At 32.8% G+C, this 23,442-nt stretch overlaps 4 protein-coding genes across 7 annotated transcripts; 3 read left to right on the forward strand and 1 right to left on the reverse strand.

Moving 5' to 3' along the window:
* The first annotated feature begins 1,031 nt into the window (after positions 1-1,031).
* On the forward strand, positions 1,032-5,074 carry LOC123897570 (acyl-protein thioesterase 2-like). Of its 3 annotated transcripts, XM_045948266.1 has the most exons (11): positions 1,132-1,625; positions 1,805-1,966; positions 2,171-2,276; positions 2,380-2,494; positions 3,116-3,152; positions 3,291-3,360; positions 3,460-3,564; positions 3,670-3,820; positions 3,976-4,058; positions 4,412-4,505; positions 4,592-5,074. In XM_045948266.1, the coding sequence occupies exons 3-11, from the start codon at positions 2,246-2,248 to the stop codon at positions 4,677-4,679; spliced, it is 774 nt and encodes a 257-aa protein (XP_045804222.1). In that variant the 5' UTR covers positions 1,132-1,625; positions 1,805-1,966; positions 2,171-2,245; the 3' UTR covers positions 4,680-5,074. The 3 variants fall into 3 exon arrangements, with proteins under 3 accessions (XP_045804221.1, XP_045804222.1, XP_045804223.1); XM_045948265.1 differs by having other exon boundaries at positions 1,032-1,966; XM_045948267.1 differs by lacking the exons at positions 1,132-1,625; positions 1,805-1,966 and having other exon boundaries at positions 1,993-2,276.
* A 301-nt stretch (positions 5,075-5,375) lies between these two features.
* On the reverse strand, positions 5,376-8,402 carry LOC123897571 (monothiol glutaredoxin-S15, mitochondrial). Its single transcript, XM_045948268.1, has 6 exons — positions 8,250-8,402; positions 7,310-7,441; positions 7,113-7,212; positions 6,491-6,557; positions 5,759-5,837; positions 5,376-5,677 (listed from the first exon to the last, which is right to left on the reverse strand). The coding sequence occupies exons 1-6, from the start codon at positions 8,298-8,300 to the stop codon at positions 5,630-5,632; spliced, it is 477 nt and encodes a 158-aa protein (XP_045804224.1). The 5' UTR covers positions 8,301-8,402; the 3' UTR covers positions 5,376-5,629.
* Positions 8,403-9,680: 1,278 nt separating this feature from the next.
* On the forward strand, positions 9,681-15,504 carry LOC123898870. The gene is made up of 10 exons (XM_045949892.1): positions 9,681-9,935; positions 10,020-10,145; positions 10,573-10,660; positions 12,499-12,584; positions 12,674-12,889; positions 13,303-13,484; positions 14,158-14,316; positions 14,473-14,553; positions 14,641-14,695; positions 14,994-15,504. The coding sequence occupies exons 1-10, from the start codon at positions 9,825-9,827 to the stop codon at positions 15,219-15,221; spliced, it is 1,332 nt and encodes a 443-aa protein (XP_045805848.1). The 5' UTR covers positions 9,681-9,824; the 3' UTR covers positions 15,222-15,504.
* Positions 15,505-18,206: 2,702 nt separating this feature from the next.
* LOC123897751 (biotin carboxyl carrier protein of acetyl-CoA carboxylase) lies at positions 18,207-21,426 on the forward strand. Of its 2 annotated transcripts, XM_045948500.1 has the most exons (9): positions 18,207-18,383; positions 19,350-19,538; positions 19,811-19,884; positions 20,100-20,159; positions 20,319-20,558; positions 20,625-20,687; positions 20,839-20,907; positions 21,030-21,075; positions 21,187-21,426. In XM_045948500.1, the coding sequence occupies exons 1-9, from the start codon at positions 18,374-18,376 to the stop codon at positions 21,255-21,257; spliced, it is 822 nt and encodes a 273-aa protein (XP_045804456.1). In that variant the 5' UTR covers positions 18,207-18,373; the 3' UTR covers positions 21,258-21,426. The 2 variants fall into 2 exon arrangements, with proteins under 2 accessions (XP_045804456.1, XP_045804455.1); XM_045948499.1 differs by lacking the exon at positions 18,207-18,383 and having other exon boundaries at positions 19,304-19,538.
* The last annotated feature ends 2,016 nt before the right edge of the window (positions 21,427-23,442 follow it).

A 23,442-nucleotide genomic window follows, 5' to 3' on the forward strand; every position in this document is an offset into this window, starting at 1 on the left:
AACACTGTCATTCATTCTGTCATGGGAGAGAAAGTCTTAGTGGGAATTATAGGCATTCACCTTTTTCCAAGTGGGGACTTGCCCATGTTACAGAGGATAATTCACCCAATAATAATTCTAACATAGGAAAAAATTCATTAAAAGTGGAAGGTTTGGTAAATCAACAAAATGAAGTAGGAGTCACACATCATCATCAGTTATGTAATACCGACACTTTAGATTAAAGGTGTGTTTATTGTCCGATACATATCTATATCAAACACTGACATAGTTTTGAGTCACTGATACATATAATTACATTCAATTACTTTCATTTTATAAATTGATTATTAGTGTCGTCATATAGGGAATTGGATTAGATGCAGTCGGGATTTAAAAACTGTATTTATTGACAGTATTTGTGTAAATCGTCCGATCATGATCGGACAACTATAAATGGCCCGACTGCATGACTGCACAGAAAATATGACTGTATGGAATCCAGGTCTGTCATATAGGTAGTGTCATGTCTGTGTCAGAACTTGATAGATCATGTGAGTTTGACATTAGCAAAAGTTCATGAGTTTTTCTAAAGCTTGATTACATTCCAATGTCTATATACAATTTAAATTGTTCAAAGTTGTACAGAATCTCCATCAATGCAACCATAGAACTTGAGAAAGAAAGGTGCAAAATTATATAAACAAGTTAGTGGATAAAAGATAGCATTTTAAGATTTCCATGTAAGAAATAAGCATGAAAGCTGAATTTTATAGGAGAGCAGACATAGTGGTGCACAATGAATTATGTACTCATTGACCTTATACAATACATTACATAGTGCCTCTCAGTGTTGTACCTCAATTTTTATCTTGGTGAGCCTGGTATATATGCCAGGTCCACTTTTTTTCACTTTGCAATAAATTACATATTTGATATTACTCTACTGTGAGAATCAAAGCTGCAAATATCTCTGCACAACTTGGAGACATAAAAACAGGAATGCAATATATATAATATAATTATAAAACAAAGAAAAGAAGTTGGAGAGTGGGATATATTCATGTTGGAGTCCACTAAAGCCCTATCTAACTGACAAAACAAAAGATATGCAGAATTATATTAATAATTTCATTGTGATGATGATTTAATAAACTATAGGCCAGCATTTGTTATGTTTCCTATGATTCCTTTTTTGTTAAGATATCAATTATCATGGCCTAAAATTTGAAAGAAAAGAAAAAAAAATCTGCTAATACATGAAAATTTTTTAAGGCTTTATTTTTCACCTAAATGTGTTACAAAGAAGATATGATATTATTACCAATATCATCATTACTATTATTTTGTCATTATGCTTAAGATAAAGTCTAGCCTTTGGACTTATGTTGTTTCCTCACATGTATAAACAAACAAAACTTTTCTTCAAGTGGGGTTGAGCTGCAAAGTTTAATGGCAACTAAGAAACCATAATAGAGGAAAGTTAGACTGAAAAGCTCACATACTTTTTTCTTGTCAATTCCTAATAATTTGAAAACCAGGTTACTAAGGTTTTTTTATATACGAATCGAAGCGACAGAGGCTGAATCTCTAGACTACCGAGCTTCTTTTTATACGAATTGAATCGACAAGGGCTGAATCTCTAGGTTACTGAGCTTACTTATTACTATTCTTAAGTGCCTCTAAGTGTACAAAACCTGAAAAAAGTTTAATTTTGAGGTTAATGGGTATCCATCAATCATGCAGAAATTCATAAACAAATGATTGTGAAAAGATATTTTTCTTTTTTACAAACTAAGGTTATTCTTTTCATTCACATTTTCAGTAAATATTCTTCAGTGGTTGTTGTTGTGGTTTGCTTTATTTTATGGCCACTGTCCACAAACAAGCATAGATTCTCTCTTTGAGCTCTCTCTCCTAGCTGTGCAGCTTAAGAATGGATGATTGTGCTCTGTCTTCTCTGCTTTGATTCTCTCTTCTCATAAAGGTTTCTTGCTTTTTTCTTTGTCTTTACCTCTCTCTCTCCTTTTCATTGATACCATTCTAGGCTATTGCAGCTGCACTCTATAAACGGTGCACTCACTATATTTACATTACATGGCAATGCATATTCACACGTTTTATTCCAACTCCACCATACCCTTTAGGGTATAAAAGGGTCATCACCATTCTACATTTTACTTCATTGCAGAAACCACTTCATAGTCATTACAATTCTAGTAGTAGCTGAAGCTGTTTTCATCAGTTCTTTCTTTCAAGCAGAAAAATGAGTCATACACATTCTCATACCGGTTCTGGTTTGTTCTTTTTCCTCGACTTTATATATTACTCCTATCTTTTATCTTCAAACTTAGTATGTTATTGAGTTATGGCTTTTTTTTCTTCTTTTTACAATTTCAGGTAGTAGAACTAATCGGCGAGCTTTCGAGTTTGGAAAGACACATGTAGTGAGGCCTAAAGGAAAACACCAAGCTACTATAGTTTGGCTACATGGACTTGGTGATAATGGTTTGAGGTATGGATGTTATCACTGTTATATGCCATGCAAACAGCATCATAACCATTAGTTATTCCTTCTCCTACTATAGTTTGTTTTGTATTGTACTTTTCCTTTGTGGTTCTTGTCATTTCTTTTAGAACAGCAACCCGGTTCAAAAGTAAAAAGATACAAAAAAAATACAACAAACCTCTCTTTTTTCTTTTCTCTTTTACTCTGCTCTTTCCAATAGTTCTGTTTTTTTTTTTTTTTTTTTTTTGTGTTTTGCTTCATTCTTTTGTTCAAGTACACAATCCGTATATGAAAGTTATTGAAGTTCTTTCTGGTTAGATTCTACATGGAATATATTCTGCTGAAGAAAGTTGTGATTATAATTGTTGGAAGCTTGGTTAGGAAGAGTATATACTAAATTCTCTACTTATAGACTATTGACAGAAGAATATATTACTATATGAATAGAAGCTGTCATGTTTTAGAAATATTCTTTATTGTGTTTAGTGTGGACACATATTGAGTTTGAGCATTTCAATGTATGGTTTAGTACTTTTATGTTAGACAAATTTATCTTGGAAATGAGAAACTTAATTAATGTAAGATTTACATATGCTTATCTGATTTTGTGTTTTTGGTTCTCTGCAGCTCATCTCAGTTGCTGGAATCACTTCCACTTCCAAATGTGAGAATCTTTATTTATATCTTCAATCAGTTTGAATATGTCTTAAATACTTCACTAGGCTAATATTATCATTCCATAACTATAATATTTTGATAACTCCTGAGTTCTATAATATGATTTTCTTATGATATGTTACAGATAAAATGGATTTGTCCTACTGCTCCTACCCGTCCCGTAGCGATACTTGGTGGTTTTCCTTGCACTGCATGTAATATAAACAATCCTTCTTTCTTCCTATTCTTTGTTAATTGAATTAGAGTACCAAGTAAGTCTAATTAACTTTGTGATTGCATATTATAATCTGCAGGGTTTGATGTGGGAGAACTTTCAGAAGATGGTCCAGATGATTGGGAGGGTTTAGATGCATCAGCATCACATATTGCTAACTTGTTGTCAACAGAGCCAGCTGATGGTTGGTACTTTCAATGCTTTAATTTAATTAATAATGCAAATTTTGATTTTACCTTAAAGTTGGTATGTTGAATTAATACTATTTGATTTGATTCCTATGTGACAGTGAAAGTTGGTATTGGAGGGTTTAGCATGGGTGCAGCAATAGCTTTATACTCTGCAACATGTTATGCCATGGGAAGGTATAGTAATGGTATCCCATACCCTGTCAGTTTAAGAGCAGTTGTTGGACTCAGTGGTTGGCTTCCAGGATCAAGGTATCCTATATTATAACATTATTATTTGCTCTATAATTTTGATAAGAACTTTAGTCATTTTAATGAAATATATATTGTGAAAACATAATATGTTATCTTCTTATCAGTTTCACCATAATCATTTGTCCACTGTGTTGGAACCTGCTATTTTGTAGGAGCTTAGGAAACAAGATAGAAGTCTCGCATGAAGCACGAAGGCGAGCTGCTTCGTTACCGATTTTACAGTGTCATGGAATCAGTACGTATATACTGATGTAACTATTTCATACAGATTTCGATCTCAACCGTCTAATCACAAATTAACAGTCAAGATTGCTTAAAATTGATTTTGTTATTGTGTAATCTAAACTGTACGATCTCATATTAACGGTTGAGTACGTTTACTGCATGAATACATGTACTTCTTTTACCACTGTAGAGGATCCAATTTTGTTCACGAATGCAATACTATCTTTTTACTGCATAAGATCCTAGTAACTAAAGACATTTGCAGCAGATAAGAAATATGCAGCTATAATGATCCCCTTTGCTACTATTACTAGAATGTTTGTATAAAAGATTAAGCATAATATAAAAGTATCCATTTTGCAGGTGATGATGTAGTACACTGCAAGTATGGAGAGAAATCTGCACAATCCTTAAGCTCAGCAGGATTTCGATATGTTGCATTCAAATCCTATGAAGGGTAAGATGATATCAATCATCACACTAATGAAACATGTGAGTTATTATTACAGTTTGTCTGAGTTTGTTGGTTTTTTATGCATGCAGGATTGGTCATTACACAGTTCCAAGAGAGATGGGTGAAGTTTCCACCTGGCTTAGTTCAAGGTTGGGGCTTGAAGGATTTTCGTCGTAAATGACAAAACCATTGTTGGTATGAAAATATGAATCAGAGCATGCTTGTAGAATAATAACAGTGGGGGGAGGGAAGATGCAAATGAACAAGCAAAACAATGAACTAGCTAGATGGTGGAGTGGTTAATGGGGTATATATCAATAGGAGGATTCATTTTCTGGGTTTCTTTTTGTTGTGTTGGTGAGCAATAAAGATATATGAATGTGTTTTTATTAAGTATTTCTCTCATTATTATTGTAGAATCTAGGTATTGAGTCAGTTGTACTATTGGAGAGATTTTTAGTTATTTTTATTATTATTGTAACAAAACAGGGAACTTGGAGTCCTTGTTTTTCAATTTGGATAAACTTTTTTCTTTTTTGGGTGAACTATAATTTAAAACTTTATGTAGCTAAGATTATGCTTTTGTTTTTAAGAGAGAAAAATTAGGTTATTTATTAACCATAGCATACAAAGGAGCTACCAAGCTACCAACTATTCTAAACTGAAGGTGAGATTACAATGTCTTTGTCCTTGGGATAGGAGCTTAAAAATGTCATTCATTCATGAACTTGTGTTTTGACATTAGAGTTTAATAATGAAAATAATATGTACTCTAAGCAAGAGGAGATTGGGGAGGATACTGAACGGTATACTTTCTGCAATATAATACCTATGTTCTTATTGTTCTTATTATCACATTATTCTAACTCAGGATGAATAAAAGTTCAGTCTTAAACTCTTAATATTATACTGTGTACAACAAATAAACAATAAAGCAACGTATGCACGCACAAGGAATTTTTATACCTTAACAATTTTTTATTCGTCAAATAACTTATAACTATCCATAAAATCTGATACAAAGACATCACATAATGTCATCTTTTCATCAAAAGAAACAAATTGCATCGAACAAGTCGGTCTAAACTACCTCTCTCTTTTTAAATCCCATCAGCTTAGTTGTGCTTTTACTGCTTTGGCACAATATCTTTAAGCTTTTCCTTCAACTCACCAGTCTACAAGGATGTGAAATATAGTTAAACAGGAGAACACAAAAATATTGTAAAAATTGATCAACTCTTGCAATGGGAATTAACCTGGTGCATATTAAGAACAATATCTGATCCACCAATAAACTCTCCCTTAATGAAAACTTGTGGAAATGTTGGCCAGTGACTGCAGAAAAAGAACATGGGAGAAATATAAGAAATGTATGTGGGCCTCATCTGTAAATTATTAAGCTGTTCATTTCAAAAAAATTATTAAGCTATTAAAAGGGAACAGTAATTTTAGTTGGCAGGTCCTGCACTTCTGGTACCATGTTTGAAAACCAAATAATAAGACGCAAAGTCATAGCATTTGAAATGCAACGAAAAAATGTAGGAACTCATTTAACAAAGTTTCCAAATGCATGCACATATATCCACAACATACAAGGACATATTTTTGCTCTGCAGATTTAACATGATAGCAGTTCAGATCCTTAGGCCATGTTTGGGTTTGGGAGTTCATTTTTGGAGGGAAGTGGAGGGGAAGACTTATTTTTCATTTTTAAATTAAAGAAATAAAATTTTCTAAAATTGATTGTAAGGGTGATTGATATATTATATGATCATCTATCGCGTCATTTCTTCAATTTTTTAAAAACCTCAAATTAATAACCCTCCAAAACCAAGTTCCCAAACATACAAGTGAATAAATGACAAATTAAGAACCAGCAAAAGTTCACTAGATATATTGAAATCAACTGTAACAAGTAAACAAACACACACGGGAAGAACATTACTCTGAAGAAGATAGAGTAATATAACCAGCAAGAAGGAACTTACCTGAAAGCTTTAACAGCATTTTTCAGTTCAGGATCCTCCAAAATGTTTCTAGCGCTTAAAGGAACATCTGCAAAAGCAACAAATAACAATAATTGCAACGTATAAAATTCTCAGTTTGTCATCCAGTACAGCTATGTCATATTCAGTTATTTACAAGAATTTCTGTAGGTAAATTGAAAGAGCAAGAAAAAGTCATCAAAGGGAAAATCTCATTTGAAACTTAAAGGCATGCTATATAATCTCACGAAGGTTATAATATAGGTCATTATGAATAAATTTGAGGCCAGCACCTATGAATCACCCTTTCTTCTTGTTTTAATAGTACTATGATTTAAAATTATGTTAGTTTCCTACTTTCCTTTTCAATGATTCCATTCAATATAATTAGACCGAAACATGATATGACAGAAAAACAGTAGCTACATTGACATCAGCCCCCTTCAACAAATTGATTAATCCCCATAACGTTTGATAGAAATGCAAGTTATGTAACACTATATCCATTTCAAGTCATGCACAATTTTCGGAATACAGGGGAAAGTAACAATTCTACCATGAAAAACAAGTTCAAAAGATATAATTTTTCGGGTAGCAAGGTTGACACGTGAAAAATATCACTTACCATATTGTTTTAAAACTTTAACTGCAAGGGAACTAAATCCACACTGTGGAAAATCAGGTACACCTTTCATGTAAAGCATAACAGGATTGTCCTTGACATCCTGTACATCATTGTCAATTAACAAATTACTTATGTCATCAAAACAATAAACCCTTCATAGATTTTTCATATAGAGATTCAATTGATATGAAATTCACCTGCTCAACAATATCTGACAAAGAAGTGCCAGAATTCTCAAGTTTGCTAGCTGGTTTGAAGTCATCATGTGTATCGGGATCATTAGACACCTTAGTTGAGTATCTCATTCCATAATAACAGGAGCTAGTTAGCTGCAAACACGTTATAGGAAAAACAATATCATTACAAAAAGAAAATGCAATTCAGAATTTACAGACTGTGTGAATTGACTTATTTGAGTTTATCTATTGCCATAAGCACTTGTGAGACTATTCGGAAGAACCGGTGAAAACAGCTTATTAAAACAGCTTGTGACTTATTTTCATAAGCTCTCTAAGATAGCTTATTAAAACAGCTTATGGCTTATACAAAAACAATTTAGGGCCCGTTTGGATTAGCTTATTTTTGAGCTTATGAAAAATAACTTATGCAAATAAATAAGCTTTTATGTTAACTCATAAGTTCTCACTAGCAAAAATTGTATCTTCATAAGTTTTTTTTTTTCTTTTCATAAACTACCTTGACAAGCTTACAAATGATACATAAAAGCTTATTTATTTGCATAAGATGTTTTGCACAAACTCAAAAATAAGTCAATTCAAACTGGTCCTTAAGCTCTCTATTTTTATCTTTTGTTATAGAATAGCTTATACATAAGTGCTTATAATAAGCTGCAAAATAAGTTGTTTATCCAAACAAGCCTTAAAGAACAAATAAATTATATTTCTTTGAATTACTATAACACTAAAATTCATAGAGAAAATCAATGCAAAAATCCAAAATCAATCTTAGTAGAATATGAGAAACGCAATTCACATTGTTTTTTAACAGCATAGTAATAGTAATGAAGGAAAAATAACTTCCACGATTTCATGATTTGAAAATTTGCTGCGGGAAAAAAAACAAAAAAAGCGGCGAAGATTAGGGTTTGATATTGGGGGGGTTAGAAAGCTTGCTTACACGTGCGGTGAGAGAGCGAGCTGCGATTCCCTTGAATAGAATGGTGGCCATGGCGGTTCTGTGTCAATTCTGTGTTTCGGCGATCAACCAAGTAGACAGAGCGAGTTGTGTTGTGTTGTGATGCGATGAATACGTTCTCTAAATGATTACAATCTATGAAGCACCGACACTTCTCAGATTAGGCAATATATGTCCGTGTCAGACATATGTCGGTCCAGTACATCAAGAACATATTTTTCAAATTTTTATCGGTATCAACGTGTCAGTATCCGTGTCATGTCCTCCTCAACTTATGATTACACTAAATTATGTCACATTTCCAAATTTTTATCGGTGTCGACGTGTCAGTGTCCGTGTCGTGTCCGGTGTCCGTGCTTCATAACTTACAACTTCCAACTAATCGGTGTTTGGTATATAGTATATTTTTGCTTAATTATGCTTTAGACCTCCCTATTAATGTGATTGTGCGATTTTGACCTCCTAATTTTTTAAGTGATTTTGGAATTTTTTTTCAAATTTTTATATTTGTTTTACGATTTTACATCATCTTTTTCTATGCCTTTGTGTTTGTTGTCCTTTCTCTCTTCCTCTACTTCTCGACTTTCATGCAATCAGGTTTTAATGTAGTTTTGATTTTTTAAAATATAAAAATTTCTAACCTTGAAATATAAATCATCTAAGATTAATCCAACGATCTCGATCACTTGATGACTGAGTGCAATCATCGGTGTTGACTTCACATAATTTGAATCCCTCATTTAACACCTTATGTTATCCTTCACTCTCATTCTATCACATTACCAACCTATTACATCCATCACACCATTCTTTTTATATCTATCTCTATGGGAGATGTATAGGTTGTCCACCAAACATTTATGGTGGTTAAATATTTAGCTTCATGTGATAATTCATTGAAATGAGTAAAGTAAGCAAATGTGTACTTAATATTTCAAGTAACAATTAGTTTAAAATAGTGACACCATGATTTTCTTGTGTCACAAGAACACTCATTGCAAAGTCTATGTTGAATCTTAAAGGTAAAAATCTAATTTTCGCGTGTCATAAGAACACATATTAAATGAGAGAAACTATAATTGCAAGAATTTAATGTGCAACCTTAATGCGTTGAATTCTTTTCGTCAAAATTGTAGTCACAGACCATAATTTCATCAAACTCATAATCATTCAAATATGGTATCAAGTGGTTTTAAAACCACTAAATCAATTAACGATTGGTCGGTACGATATATTATTGTTCGAAATGCTTAATTTTTTTTTTTAATTATCACACAAAATTCACAAACAAAATTGCAAAGTCCCAAATTCAAATCTAAAATATAGTGTGTTCTACGGACTAATGAAGGTAATTAGGGTAAGGATTAATAATTAATTAAGTAGATAGAACAATAGTAAATACTACTAATTGGGGTTGTTGGATTTATTTGACAGTTGAGGTTGAGGAACGAAGCGAAAGAGAAACAAACAAACATCAAAAACAACGAAACAAATCGAATTGAATGAAATTATAAATAAAAAAAGGGTTTTTAGGGTTTTTCAAATTTCAGAGCGAAAATGTCTCTAACGAGCGTGAAAATTTCTGAAGAAGTTTGGTTAACATGCGCAACTCATGCATTTTCTACCGAAACCGAAGAAATTATGGGTCTTCTTCTTGGCGATATACAGGTATAATCTCAATTTCTTGATTTCTTGATTTCATTTTTTCCCCAATTTGTTTCACAATGTTGAAAAATTGAATTTTTGATTTAGCATTCGAAAAATGGGAGTGTGACTGCATTGATATGGGGTGCTTCTCCTCAAACAAGGTCTGATCGTAGAAAAGATCGTGTTGAAACTAACCCTGAACAGTTAGCTGCTGCTTCAGCTCTTGCTGATATATCCTTTTTTTCTTGTTAATTGTGTTATTGCATATCAGATAGATCTAAATTTCATTTTTAATTCAATTTTTGCATCGGACTTGTTTGTATAATCTGCTTAATTTCCAGCTTATTAGCATAAGTGCTTATGTATAAGCTATTTATATAACAAAAGATGAAATGAAGTTTTTTTTCTTCTTTGTATAAGCTAGTTTTCATAAGCTATCTTGGAGACCCTATAAAATTAAGCTGAAAACAACTTATGAACATCAGGGCATGTCATGTTATTCTTATCTATGTGTTTAATGCATTGGTTTAACTTGGCAACCCTTTGCACTTTTGATTATATGTTGTTCTTGGTGATATCTTTTATTTGTTTTGGTGTATTTGTTAGTGATATAAAGATTGCAATAGTTGTTTTGTTTGTGTCTTTAACTACATAGCACAGAATGACTGTTGCAACTGGAAGAACAACAAGGGTGATTGGTTGGTACCATTCACATCCTCATATTACTGTTCTGCCTTCGCATGTTGGTAAGTACTTTTGGGTGAACCATTTTTTGTTGTTTTGATCTTGTCTTTTGCTTATCATTTGAATGTTTTATTGTTTAATTTGTTAGTGCTTCGAGTGGGGAATTGGGTTATAACGTGTTGGCATTTGTGAAATGGATGATGTTATGTGGTATTTTTTCTTATCTCTGATAGAGGATATTGTTAGCATGGACTTGAGAATGGTGAGGATTGGTGATAGGCGTTAGATCAAAATATAGAAGAAAATGGTGTTTATTGATAGCAAACTTTATTACATCCAAAGTACTTGCGAGACCGGATTTCTCCCACTCTAAATTTGTATCCAAAACCAATGCAAATCTGTCTAACCTTTCCTAGCTATTATTTAAATTCTATTATCTCACCCTCTCTAGCTAAGTTACTCAATGTTGTGAATCACGGACCACAGGGCTATAGAGCTGCAATAGCCACTATACACATTGAACTTACTTACTAACAAAGATGGCTACCTGTCATGTGTGGCTGATGCACATGTTATTTTCCATAAGGGTCGCACCGGAAAAGCAGCAGCTGGTTATGGCACAGCCGGAAAGTGTTTAAAACACGCACAAAGCAAATGTAACACACTCAAGAAGGAAAAGAAAAAAAATGTAGAGCAGTCCTAGGATTAACCACTACTGATACCATATAATTTTATGTAATTCTGTGTGTCTATGCTTAGATCACACAACTTGTATTTATAATGGTGTTACAATAAATGCATTGAATGTATAATGAATAAGCACCAATCCTAGGAAGTTGTAAACTCTAGGAATATTAACAATCAGTCCAGGAACTTGTAAAGTCTAGGAAAATATCTATGGATTTACTTAATTCTAACAGAAATTATATGAAGACTGCACATTTTCTATTATCTATCTATTATACTCCCTCCGTCCCGAATTATAAGAGAAAATAAAAAAATCACACTTATTAAGAAAAAGTAAAATATGAGAATTTGAAATATGTTTTTGTGGGTTTTCCTTGGAATAAGTTGCATAGGAAGATGTAAAAACAATTTTTATTGGTTGTTGTTTATTGAGAAAAGGGTAGAGAAAGAAAATTAAATGCAATTTGCATTTAATTTTATGAGAATAAGGGAAAAACATTCTTGAAAATGACTTTCTCCCTTATAATTTGTGACAAAAAAAATGAGCTTTTTTCTCTTATAATTTGGGACGGAGGAAGTAAGTGTTATTTCATTGAAACAAAGTATTTATGTCTGTGACTGATAGTAAGTATGGTGCTTAATCGTGTTACATGTGGCTACTTATTCACATGCACCTCAGATACCTCTCCACAAACCACAGAAGAATACTCTGGGTTCTTCTGTAACTTCTCTGAATGGCTCAACTTGAGCACATACCTCACACAGCATGAGCAACTATCATTTTCCTATATCTGCTATTTATACTTCACTTCTGTATCTAAGGTAGGATATAACATTTACTGATGTTAGACATAGAAAATGTATGAGGTTTTTGTGACATAGTTTTGGAGTTCTGATCATATGTGAATAGTAAATTACTCAGAGGCCTCCATGAATTAGATCTGAAAGGCTTTTTATCAGACTTCAAGTTTAATTTTGCAAGTATCTTCTCGCTATTCATATGGATGCATGTCCTCTAAAATTTTAGTGGCACCTCCTATCCCTCAAAAGTTTTGGATCTGTCTGCATACATGTAACACTGTAATAGCTTCTGACATTATGCTTGTTATAGAGTTGGAGTAGGAAGAGTATAGCAAAGATTTTTTCTTCCTTCATTTTTTTAAAAAAAAATTCAAAACAACAGTATATAATTAACATCTTCACTACTTTGTAGATGTGCGGACTCAGGCAATGTATCAACTTCTTGATTCTGGGTTTATTGGGTTGATTTTTTCTTGTTACAACGAAGATGCCAACAAGGTTGGTCTTGAACACATGATCATTGTGAGACGTCTTGTATTTTATATTCTCATCAAGTTTAACAACAAATAGCTTTGAACTGTATTCAGGTAGGAAGAATTCAAGTAATTGCTTTCCAGTCATCTGATGGGAAGCAGAATAACATGTCAAGACCCATACCTCTGTCTCCTGTAAATAAAAGCTCCATTATTCATATAGATGCATCACCAAGTTCCTCAGAGAATGTATCAACAAGATATGGTTACTTCAAGGAAGATAGCCCAGAGAAGGACACAGGCGATTCGAGAAGTACCGGTGCTAGTAAGGTATACTTATCTTTATATGAAATAGATTTAACACCCACTGTGTTGCATTTTGTGGTTGAAGAATAGTCAACAGTTTAAAAATGTAGATTACAGTCCAGCGCAGAATTACTGAACATGATGTAGCTTATAGATGCTGTAAGACCTGAATGTTTATTTTCAATCTAAATATTCTGAGTGAAAGTTCTTAAAGTTTAGTGTAATTCTTTCTTATTATACTGGCTTTTGTATGCTTCTTTTTGTTGATACGGTGAGGTTGATCTTGTGGAAATGAGTTCAGTCCCTTAAGGCTGTCCCACCAGTATAATTGTAATTGGTTGTTTCTGTCCAGGATAAAGATAATTTGTTTTGTGCGTGTGTGCGTTTTTTATTTTTTATATTTTAAATTATGTAATTAAAATTATAAGTTTTTCTAGGTTGGTGGAAGATCTTCAGAATTGGGGAATTTCTTTGCTAATGCCGATGCAAGCTATCTAGGGGGTGTAAAAGATGGAGAAAACTATAATCTCAACAATTCAGACACCACCATAGTTGATGATCCCATGGATATGTCAGAAAGTATGCAGGAAGCTATGCACCGTTCAAATTTGGACATGAGGTATAGAATATAGATATGTACTTGAACACTTTGTTGCTTATCAACCGACAATTTAGGCCTGTTTTTTGGATTTGGATTCATCTTGTCCCCTTGCACATAAGGGAGCATAGTGGCTGTTGTTTCGTATCTAAATCTCAACCCAGGTGACTAGGTGATACAGGTCTCAATAGCTGCAATGTATTTGCTATTGGAGACAAATTAGGAAGAGTAACGGGAGGGCCCTGATATCCATTTTTATTGTAAACAATAATTGTCATATGTGTATGCACATAATCTTTAATGTGTCTTAAAAAAGCTTCCCTTGAATGCTCCTCATTATGATTCTGCTGCCTTTGCTTATGAAGCTTCCCTTAGCACAGTTCCATTGTTCCACCAAGTATTTATGACATGCCTATAATTACAAGATATAATATAAATTTTCCATTAAGAAATATAATTGTGCTGGGAGACAGGTATTCTGTGGATGCTTCTCAACATATTTGTTAGTTAAATTTTGAATGATAAATGGAAGTTATTACTATAGAAAAAACCTGTTAATATAAAAATAAGAATTGCATTTTTCTGTCTTCATTTTTTAATGATTGTTCACAGGTATACCATGTCTAATCTTTTTTGTGGCTGACAAGATAGTTTCTCAATTTTGGGTTTTAATAAATGACATATTTGGTGGCAGTGGTGCAGAGTATGTAAGAAAAGAAATTCCCCTTTATGTGACGCCATCCATGTCTCTTATCAACCTTGATACACCACTATCATCATACACGGATCTGCAACATGTACTATTTGAAGAGGAGCGGACTGCATATAATCAAGCCATCTTACAAAATACAAGGTGATATTTCATAAACTATATACACTTATTCTTGGTACATATATGAAATTTTATTGAAACACTCTGCGTACGATTGAAGCATTGAATTTATTGAGTTTGATATCATCCTTATTGAAGCGTTTCTAATTTCCTATGTCATTTGTTTGTAATTTGTAGGGATGGGAAAGCGCATCCACTCGCTTTCATACACCACACTTCAACTTATCAGGCTTCCTTGTGCAAGTTGATTGAATATTGGTCAGAGCAAGATGCCCATTTGTTTTATCCCTTCTCCTTTTCTTTGTTTGTTCTTGTTCATTAAAGAATTACTACTTTTTGACACAGTTTAAGTCCTGCAATAAACGCACTTCAAGATCGACTGAGAGAGAATGAAATTCGGGTATATATCCACTTTTTTAAGTTGCATCATAATTGATTTTCCTTGACCATATTGTCAGTTTCTTAAAGGAGGTCTGATTAATATTTCTTTTTAACAAAAATCCCTAATTTAGACTCAGAACAAACTTTGCTACCCTCTTCTATCATGTTGTATGTAACTTTAGATGTAATTGCTTCCTAAGCGTGCTCACAAGTTATTTGATGACCCAGCAATTTTGAGATTTCTTTGTCTACCAATGCTATTCAACATTCGTTCAATCATCTTCACTAATTGTTGCACTTATATTTTTGACTTACAGTTAGCAGTTCTGAATGAAGAAGCCAAGAGTCTGCAGGTGGAGGCGTCTACGTCTAGAGGGAGTGAAGCAAGTTTAGGATCTCCCCGTCAAGCTGCATCTCCTCGTCAAGTTGCATCTCCTATGCATCGAGGAAGTTCCTCTCCTGGTCAGAGAAACTCGCAGGGTTCAAGTGAATCTCTTGGTTCGAAGCGTGTAGCTAGTCCTGGTAGCCGGAGCAGAAGAGGATAGCAACATTGAATTCTCTTTGGATGTAGTGCTTCAAGCAACATGGCAATGAGGATTAGGGATTATTTTTCTAGAACTATACATAGAATGTACATGATTATGGTATTAGCCTCCGCAAAGTTTGCTAGTTTGAAGATGATGATGCTAATGAAATGTTTTGCTAGTTGGAGTCGATTTTGTGTACAATGGTGAATGTTTACTTGGTCATTTTATTCTTGGAAGAACAAATTGAAGTTATCAATGACATTCATTGTTGGTTTAGAGATATGTCAAATTTAAAGCTGGATTATGTGGGAGTTTATCAAATCAAATTGACATGATAAATGAGTTTGCTTCACTTTTTTTTTTTATCGAACTCAGGACCTCTAAAATATTATCCAAACCTCTCGGCCCTCACCACTAGTAGTTTGCTTCACTTTAAACTTTTGAATTAAATTGATTATCAATGTTTTCTTTGATTGCATCATATTTTTTCAATATACCAACAGAGGATAGTGAGGTACTACAAGGCCGGAGTTAAGGAAATTTTATCGATCGAAGCAATTTGAATTTCACTTTTTTAACAATAGTAGTAGCTAAATATTAAATAAGAATAATATTAATATTTAAGTTTGATTTATTTCCCTATTTTTATTTTATTTAGTTGAATAAATAATCTTTTCAACTTGTAGTCATAAAATCTGTACTAAATGATCATGAACAAGGATAATATTTTTTTAAAAAATTAATAAAGGATTTCAAACAAACTAATCTGATCAAAGAATTGCTTCTTTGGATTTGCTTAATATTTTTTAAAACTAAAACAATTCAATAAATTTTGTTTTGAATTTTTTTCTCAAGTAATTCCGTGACTAGAATTTCACCAATATGTGAGAAATTCTGAATTTGAATTTTGACTTATGCATATTACAATGTTCATTTGAATTTTATCTTATGTCAAATAAATCAATCCATGAACACTCCTTTAGGATTAAAGATAAGAGAAAATAACCACTTTTTGGGTTATCATCATGTTGTAATTTATAAATACAAAGTTTTCATTGCCATGTAGGATTGATTAATCTCTGCTAATTCATCGGTTCAAATGTTAAGGGATTTGAATCATTTAAGTAAGTAGTTAGATGTTGAAGTGACACTCTTGCTTATGAAAAATTTAAGTTGGAGGGGTGGTTATCCCACCTCATGTGTCTGGTCCGAGAAACAAACTTACTTATAGATAATTTTTTTGCTTTTTTTTTTTGGCAACGAGTATTTATTGTTTGAACATTAAAATATTGACACTGTGTAATATATATTTATCTCTATCTCTCACATTTTTTTTTTTTTAATCTTTTGTACCTTATAGATATTTAAAAAATACACGTTAAACACTTTTTTTTTTGGTACAACACGTTAAACACATTTTTATACATGTCTTCAATCACAATTTTATTATGCAGTTATTTATAGAGATAGGAGGTCTGGTGAGAACACTTATTTTTTGGTAAATTCCACTTTATTAATATAAGAAATGAGAATAATTAATATTAACCGTGAGATACTGAGATGGTGATTAATGACTTTAATAAAAAATGCACCCAGTGAACCTTAGTTACCTTATTTCTTCCCTTATTTTTAACACAAATAATTTTTTTCTTTATTATTTAAATATTCATCTTTTAATATTCGTCTTCTTCATGTAACAAAAAATATATATTTAAATCTAAAAGAAAAACCATCTAATGAAGTTTTTTTTTCGGATTTAATTGATATACACCGACGATGTAAAATAATTTTACACTGTCAATCAATATCAATCATGTTTTCCGTCACATCACCCCACTCCGCCCCACTTTCTTGACATGACATGGCAAAATAATGTTTGTTTATTGGACGATTGTGCAAAACTATTTTACACCGTCGATGCATATCAATTAAACTTTTTTTTATACCATAATATCTCTTATAATATAAGCTTGTATACACAAGCAAACCCTAAACCTAATTTGTTTTCCCTCCACTTTTATCTTGCAATTTTTATTTAAAAATAATACAATTTTGTCTTGACTAGAATTCGAACCCGGGACCCTTCAGTGCAAGGCAAAATTTTCAACCACTATGGCAAGTATATCAATTGTGATTAAAATTATGTGCAATAATTGATAGGCACCATCGATTTTAATATGAAAGATTTCATACAACAATTAAACACCATCAAATTACATTGCACAGTTTAAACAATTAAAAACTGATAATTATAAATCTAGCAAATCATCAAAATGATAATTATTTAATCAAATCAGAAAGAAAAGATTGAGAAAATAAATATGATGTCCCTTTCAAAAAAATAGTTAATGTCGTTCATATAAAATATTTATTGATCCCTCTTTTTAGAAAATATAATTCTCATCACAGACACACACACACACATGAAGGAAAAAAAAATTCAAATCACTTTGTTGGTATTATTCTTGAGAGAAAGAACTTTGTTTTCATCCATTGAAGCATTGTCTTTTGAAACACAATCATCTAAGTATGTTGGCACCTCGAAATAACCTTCCTCAATCATCATCTGATTATGCTCTTTAACTTCGACCGTTGTTCGTTCCGGAACAAGAGCAACGGGTTCGTCCAATTGGCCCTCGAGTATCATCTTGTCTAAATATTCTAATAAGTTCTCCTCAAATCCTTTATCTTCATCCCATGTCCACCCTTTTAATTGACCATTGTTATTTGTGTTTTCATTGATACGTTGTCTGCACGAAAATTGATCCATAATTAATTCTCTAGCTATCTTCAAATTTCTCTGCATTTACAAAAAGATATATGTTGTTACTATACTCTGTATATATAGTTAAAATTGGATCAAGTTATTCGCAACAAATTATCTAAAAAATAGATGAAGTTGTTGAAATAAATAGGAAAATAAGATATATTTATATAAAAAGTATCCAACCAAAAATTTATAATCATCTTTATAAAAAAAAAAAAAATGTATAACCATCTAGTATTGAATAAAAATCTAAAAGTAGAACAAGGAAAAGTCGAAAAAGCCCATAACTTGTAACTGTCAACAGCACACACTCTTTCTCTCTGAAACAAACAAAACAAACAGAGAGTTGTTCAGTAATATCAGAGACTTACGTCATATTTAGCAATTCCTCTTTACTCTTCCGATGGCTTCATGTTTGTCTAATTCCTTCTTCTTCTTTATTTTCCGATTATGATTATTAGTGCAATTTCTATTTTATTATAATTTGAAAACAATAAGAATGATTATTTTTTTATTTTATTTTATTTGAATTGTATGTTCTGCATGCATTTGTAACCGTATACTTAATTGTTGTTAAGATGGATTAATGTTATATTTGGATGCATGTATTGGTTTGTTGGTTTAATCATGTTATATTTGTGTTATATTAAATTTGGATTATTGGATGAGTGCAAATTGATTATAAATTAACTAGATTTTCACTAAAACCGGTGACAAAAATTCAAGAGAAAATAGAAGATGCCCCGAGTGTAGTATAATTTTACACCGACATCCAATGAGTATCTTGTATTTTGCCAGATCACAAAAGTATTTTAAGATTAATTGTATGGCATGACAGATTGATGGTTTCTTATTGGATGACAGTGTAAATTTTACACTGTATCGGACTGTCGGTGCATGTTCATTAAACTCAAAAAATTCACATGATTGGTCAAGCACATAGTAATCTCCAACCTAAACCCTAGGGACATTTATGGAGGTGTTTCAGAACCTGGTTAATTAATGGTTTATCATATAAATGCTTATGTATAAGTTGTTTTACGATTGAAGAAAATGAGGGGAAACATCGGATAAGCACTTTAAGCTATATATATATAAGTTTGGGAGCTTATTTGAAAATAAACTGAAAACAACCTTACGAATATATCATAGGCTATTCGAAGCGCTTACGCAAGTGTTTATTTCATTACATATTAGGTTCAGCAGCATAATGAGTTTCAACCTTGGTAACATTTAAAAGCAACTCTTTAATTTCCTTTTTTCTACCTTTGAGAGTCATTATGTTGTCTTAAAATTGGTATTGTCTATGCAAATGGTTAAAGTATGAAGTTTGTTCTTAGACCTTTGAATGGTTATTTGTGTCATTAATTGTATCACAGGTAGCTTAGGGACACAACATGTTAAAGTATTGAACTTGCACTTTGGTCAAAAAAGAGTTTGGCTTTCAGAAAAGTTTGGTACTAGAAGTTGGACCAGTAGGAAGTCACAGAAGTACACTAGTTTGGTTACGTCACAGCAGACGGTTAGACCTTTAAACTTGTCCGATGGCCAATCGTCAGAGATCCTATGTAAGTTCTGTATACTTTGATATTCACAAATCATTTTATTGTATAAACTATAGAAATTTCATTGCTTTGTTACTCAATTTCTTTAAGCCTATTGAAAAGTTCCTACCATCCACGATTTCTAGTGCATTATTTATGACCTATTTAGGATTGCTGAAATGATCTGATGAGTTTTAACAACTACGTTGATGTGATACTATGTGTGCATGATAGTGTATGTGTGTGTATCCGTTCGTCTAGCTTCTAATGACATACCTCTTCTGATGATATAACAGCTTTTTCAAGGTCAGAAGATGCTTCTGAAGAGATTAAATCTTCCAGCTTGACAAGCCAACCCAATTTTAAAGAGGTTCGTGCATAGGAAATGTCATCATATATTCTTTTCTCAGTTGTCACCAGCAATCATCAATTCAGGATATAAAAAAACAAAAATCCTAATTGACGATGGCATTATTATACAGTCTTCATCTATTAACTTGTTGGTTTGGCCTGATTTCTATTGAACCAGATCGGTGATTCTTGTTCTGAAATTTTAAAACATATATTACTTCAATCTCTTTGCAGGTGGAATTCTTGCTCACTAACTTATGTGACACAGATTCAATTGCAGAGCTAGAATTAAAAGTAAGCTATCATGCTGACCTATTAATTTTATTTTCTTCATAAGCACAATATTTTTTACATTCTCTCTCATAAGGCCATTAATTAGCTACTCTTTTAATCCTTGCTTCTTTTTGTTGTTTCTTCTTCATTGCCATCTGCCCAACCTACAAATGATACCAGCTCGATGGTTTTCACCTGCGTGTAGTGAGGGATTTGACTGAAAAAACTAAAACCCTTCCTCCTCCTCCAACTCTTGCTCCTATAAGTACAAATGCAACTGCAGAAGCACCTAAACTAAATGGATCAGTTTCTATACCGACATCATTGGCCTTCTCGAAGCCAGAACCTTTTTCAGTGTCTATCCAGGCATTCCTGGACAAAGCTGCTGATGAAGGGTTGGTGATAATTCAATCTCCAAGGGTAAGAATCTAAAACAAATAGTATTTTACATTCCTTTCAATAATGTACTCTAAAACCGTAGAGCAGGTGGGTTTCTTCAGAAGATCTCGAACGATAAAGGGAAAACGTGGTCGTCCTTCATGTCAAGAGGTACACTTCAAGGCCTTTCGTTCGCATTTTTCTTTTTCAGACAGAAAACTGAAATCTTGTTATCTTAGTACCTTACACATTCACCCCTTATGAATGTGGAGAAATCTACAATTTCCAAAAATAGTTTTTGATAGTATCAATTTTTTGACAGATGCAAATAGTTAAGGAGGGGCAAGTGGTTTGTTACATTGAACAGCTTGGTGGGCAGCTGCCAATTGAGGTTTGTGTATTAAAAATGTCCCCCAGATATTCCAAATTTCCATCATCATACATACACCATTTACTATAGTTACTATTACAATGCTAATCGTAGTTTTCTTTTTCCTTCAAATTTTTTTCCAGTCTGACGTGTCCGGGGAGGTCATCAAGATTCTAAGAGAGGATGGCGGTTAGTTAGTTACCTCAATATTTTTTTTCCCGTTCATCGTTTAAACCTGATGGAGAGTCTTGTGTTGAATATGTTCATCACTTTCTGTGTGTGTTTGTGTCGTCTTGACAGATCCTGTTGGTTATGGTGACGCACTTATAGCAGTATTGCCTTCATTTCCCGGAATAAAGAAGCTTCAATAGATTATCTGATACTTTGAGAACCAGTTATATGGTAGTCCAATAGATTATATCTCCTGCAGTATCTCGCTCATAAATTGAGGCTTTTCTTTTTTCAAAAGAAAAGGATAAAATACCAACCTTGTTTTCTCATTCTTTCTCTCTGATTTGCTATTTTCTAATGTTATCTTCATTCTTTGCATTTTCGTTTGAAACTAGCCCTCTTAGTCAAGACAAATTTAAATTGATTTATTTAAAAGTTGCTGTAACTTGCAATCGGAATCCAAACATCGCAAAGACCAATTATGAATCGCCCGCCAAAGTCTTCTTACTTCTCAAATGTTCCAATCAGATCCGAAGAGAAATCAATCAAAAGTCAGTGGACCTTAATTGAATCATGACTATATAAGCTACTTCGGAAAATTGTGCTTACGTTTCCGAGAGCAGAATGGTTATAGTGGTGCACATGAGAAGCACTTGCGCAAAGCCCAAAGGACTATCTTTCGGCTCCACTTTTGCATTTGTCTCTTAGATGATAACCGTGTAATCTACCGATATGTTGTTGGTCCTATTGGTAAGAACTTAATCGAATTTTGTACTATGGTCGAAAGCGGAAGATTCATTTTATATGATGACTAGATTTTTTTAACAGAGATTAGTCATTTGAACAGTGATATTTTTATAATGATATTTTAGTGATATTTTTATAATGATATTTTTGGGCACTAAGCTACACAACTAAATTGTCAGCTAAGCAATTGCCTTCAATAAATATATGAGAGGATGAAGTTCATGTTTATTAAAAGGTGTAAGCAGTTGATCCATTGTTTCTTAAGTGCTAAGGAACAATGAAAGGAGATTTGTAGGCCAAGATAACCATCATAGAATCTGTTTCAATCCATAGATTAAACCAAGGTTTTAAATTGCGGTCGCGGATGCGGTAACGGTTGTGGTTGTTGCGAATGCGTTCATTGCGGATGCTGCAGCGCGCAATGCGGCGTGAAATCATTTTGAAATTTCACAAACTATATATAATGATACTACTATGTAACTACACTATTTATCCACCATTGCATAGTCTTAGTTTATTCCATAAAAACTAATGTTCTTAAAATACGCAGTTGAGAGATCATTAAAAGTAAGATTTTTCATTAGATCCGACACAAATTAGGATTTGAAGTTCATAAATTTTATTTTTTTGTGAGAAAATTTGAACGAACATCGTCGAAAACGTCTGATGTGGTTGTGATGCGGTTATGATGTGGTCGTACGCATGAATTAAGATCACACCACAATTGCGGTGTGGTTGCGGAGGCTACCGCATCAGCAATACTGCGGCCCCAATTGCGGATGCGGACCGCAATTTAAAACCTTTGATTAAACCTAACCTTTGTCATGAGTTATGCCTAACTTTATAGTGAAGCCATCAAGAAATTGAACATTATAGTCTCTAAACACACCAGCACATAAAGTTTGGCCAGGGCAGCCAAGTGCAGCTCCATCAGTGTACACTTTGTCCAAGAGAAAGATAGCAGGCACCTAGATCACCTCTCTAATTAAAGGAGCTTTAGGAGGATGATTAAGAACATTAAAGGCCTTAAGAATGGTAAATTCAGGCATATAGGAAGTTGTAGTGAGTCTTGTAGCATTTCTTGATATAGCAGTGCTAGCAATAATCATGGCCTTTGCAGATCTGGGGTTAGGCTTGGTGTTTGTTAGAACTCCTATAATTTGAAAACAAGACGTCTCGATTTTTAGCTCAAAATAAGATAATGTGTGTAATCCGTTTGATTTGTAAAAGATAAATACAGACAACACAAGACAACATAACGAATGACCAAATTTTAAGGTATTGAACAACTTTTTGTATTGTACGATGTTTGATGTATAATAAATTATTTTGGTATTTTAAACAATTTGTATATTTGACAAAATGTAGTCCCATAGTTTAGTGAGTAACAAAAATATTAATTGTTCAATCTCTTACCCCTCGGCTTCAAAATTAGTTTTAAAATCAAACCAGTATAACTAATGTTTTGTTCAGCCTCTTATTTTACAAAAAATCAAACTCACCCCAAATTTATGACATCTAGTTTGAGAATATGATAATAGAATATGATTGTGAGATCTCAATCCAATAAATTAGAAGAATAGAAATTCCTTCCAGACTCATAAATAAATAAAAAATTAAATGCATTTAGTTTAAATT

Source organism: Trifolium pratense, linkage group LG7, assembly GCF_020283565.1.
Source record: "Trifolium pratense cultivar HEN17-A07 linkage group LG7, ARS_RC_1.1, whole genome shotgun sequence".
Lineage (NCBI taxonomy): Eukaryota > Viridiplantae > Streptophyta > Magnoliopsida > Fabales > Fabaceae > Trifolium > Trifolium pratense.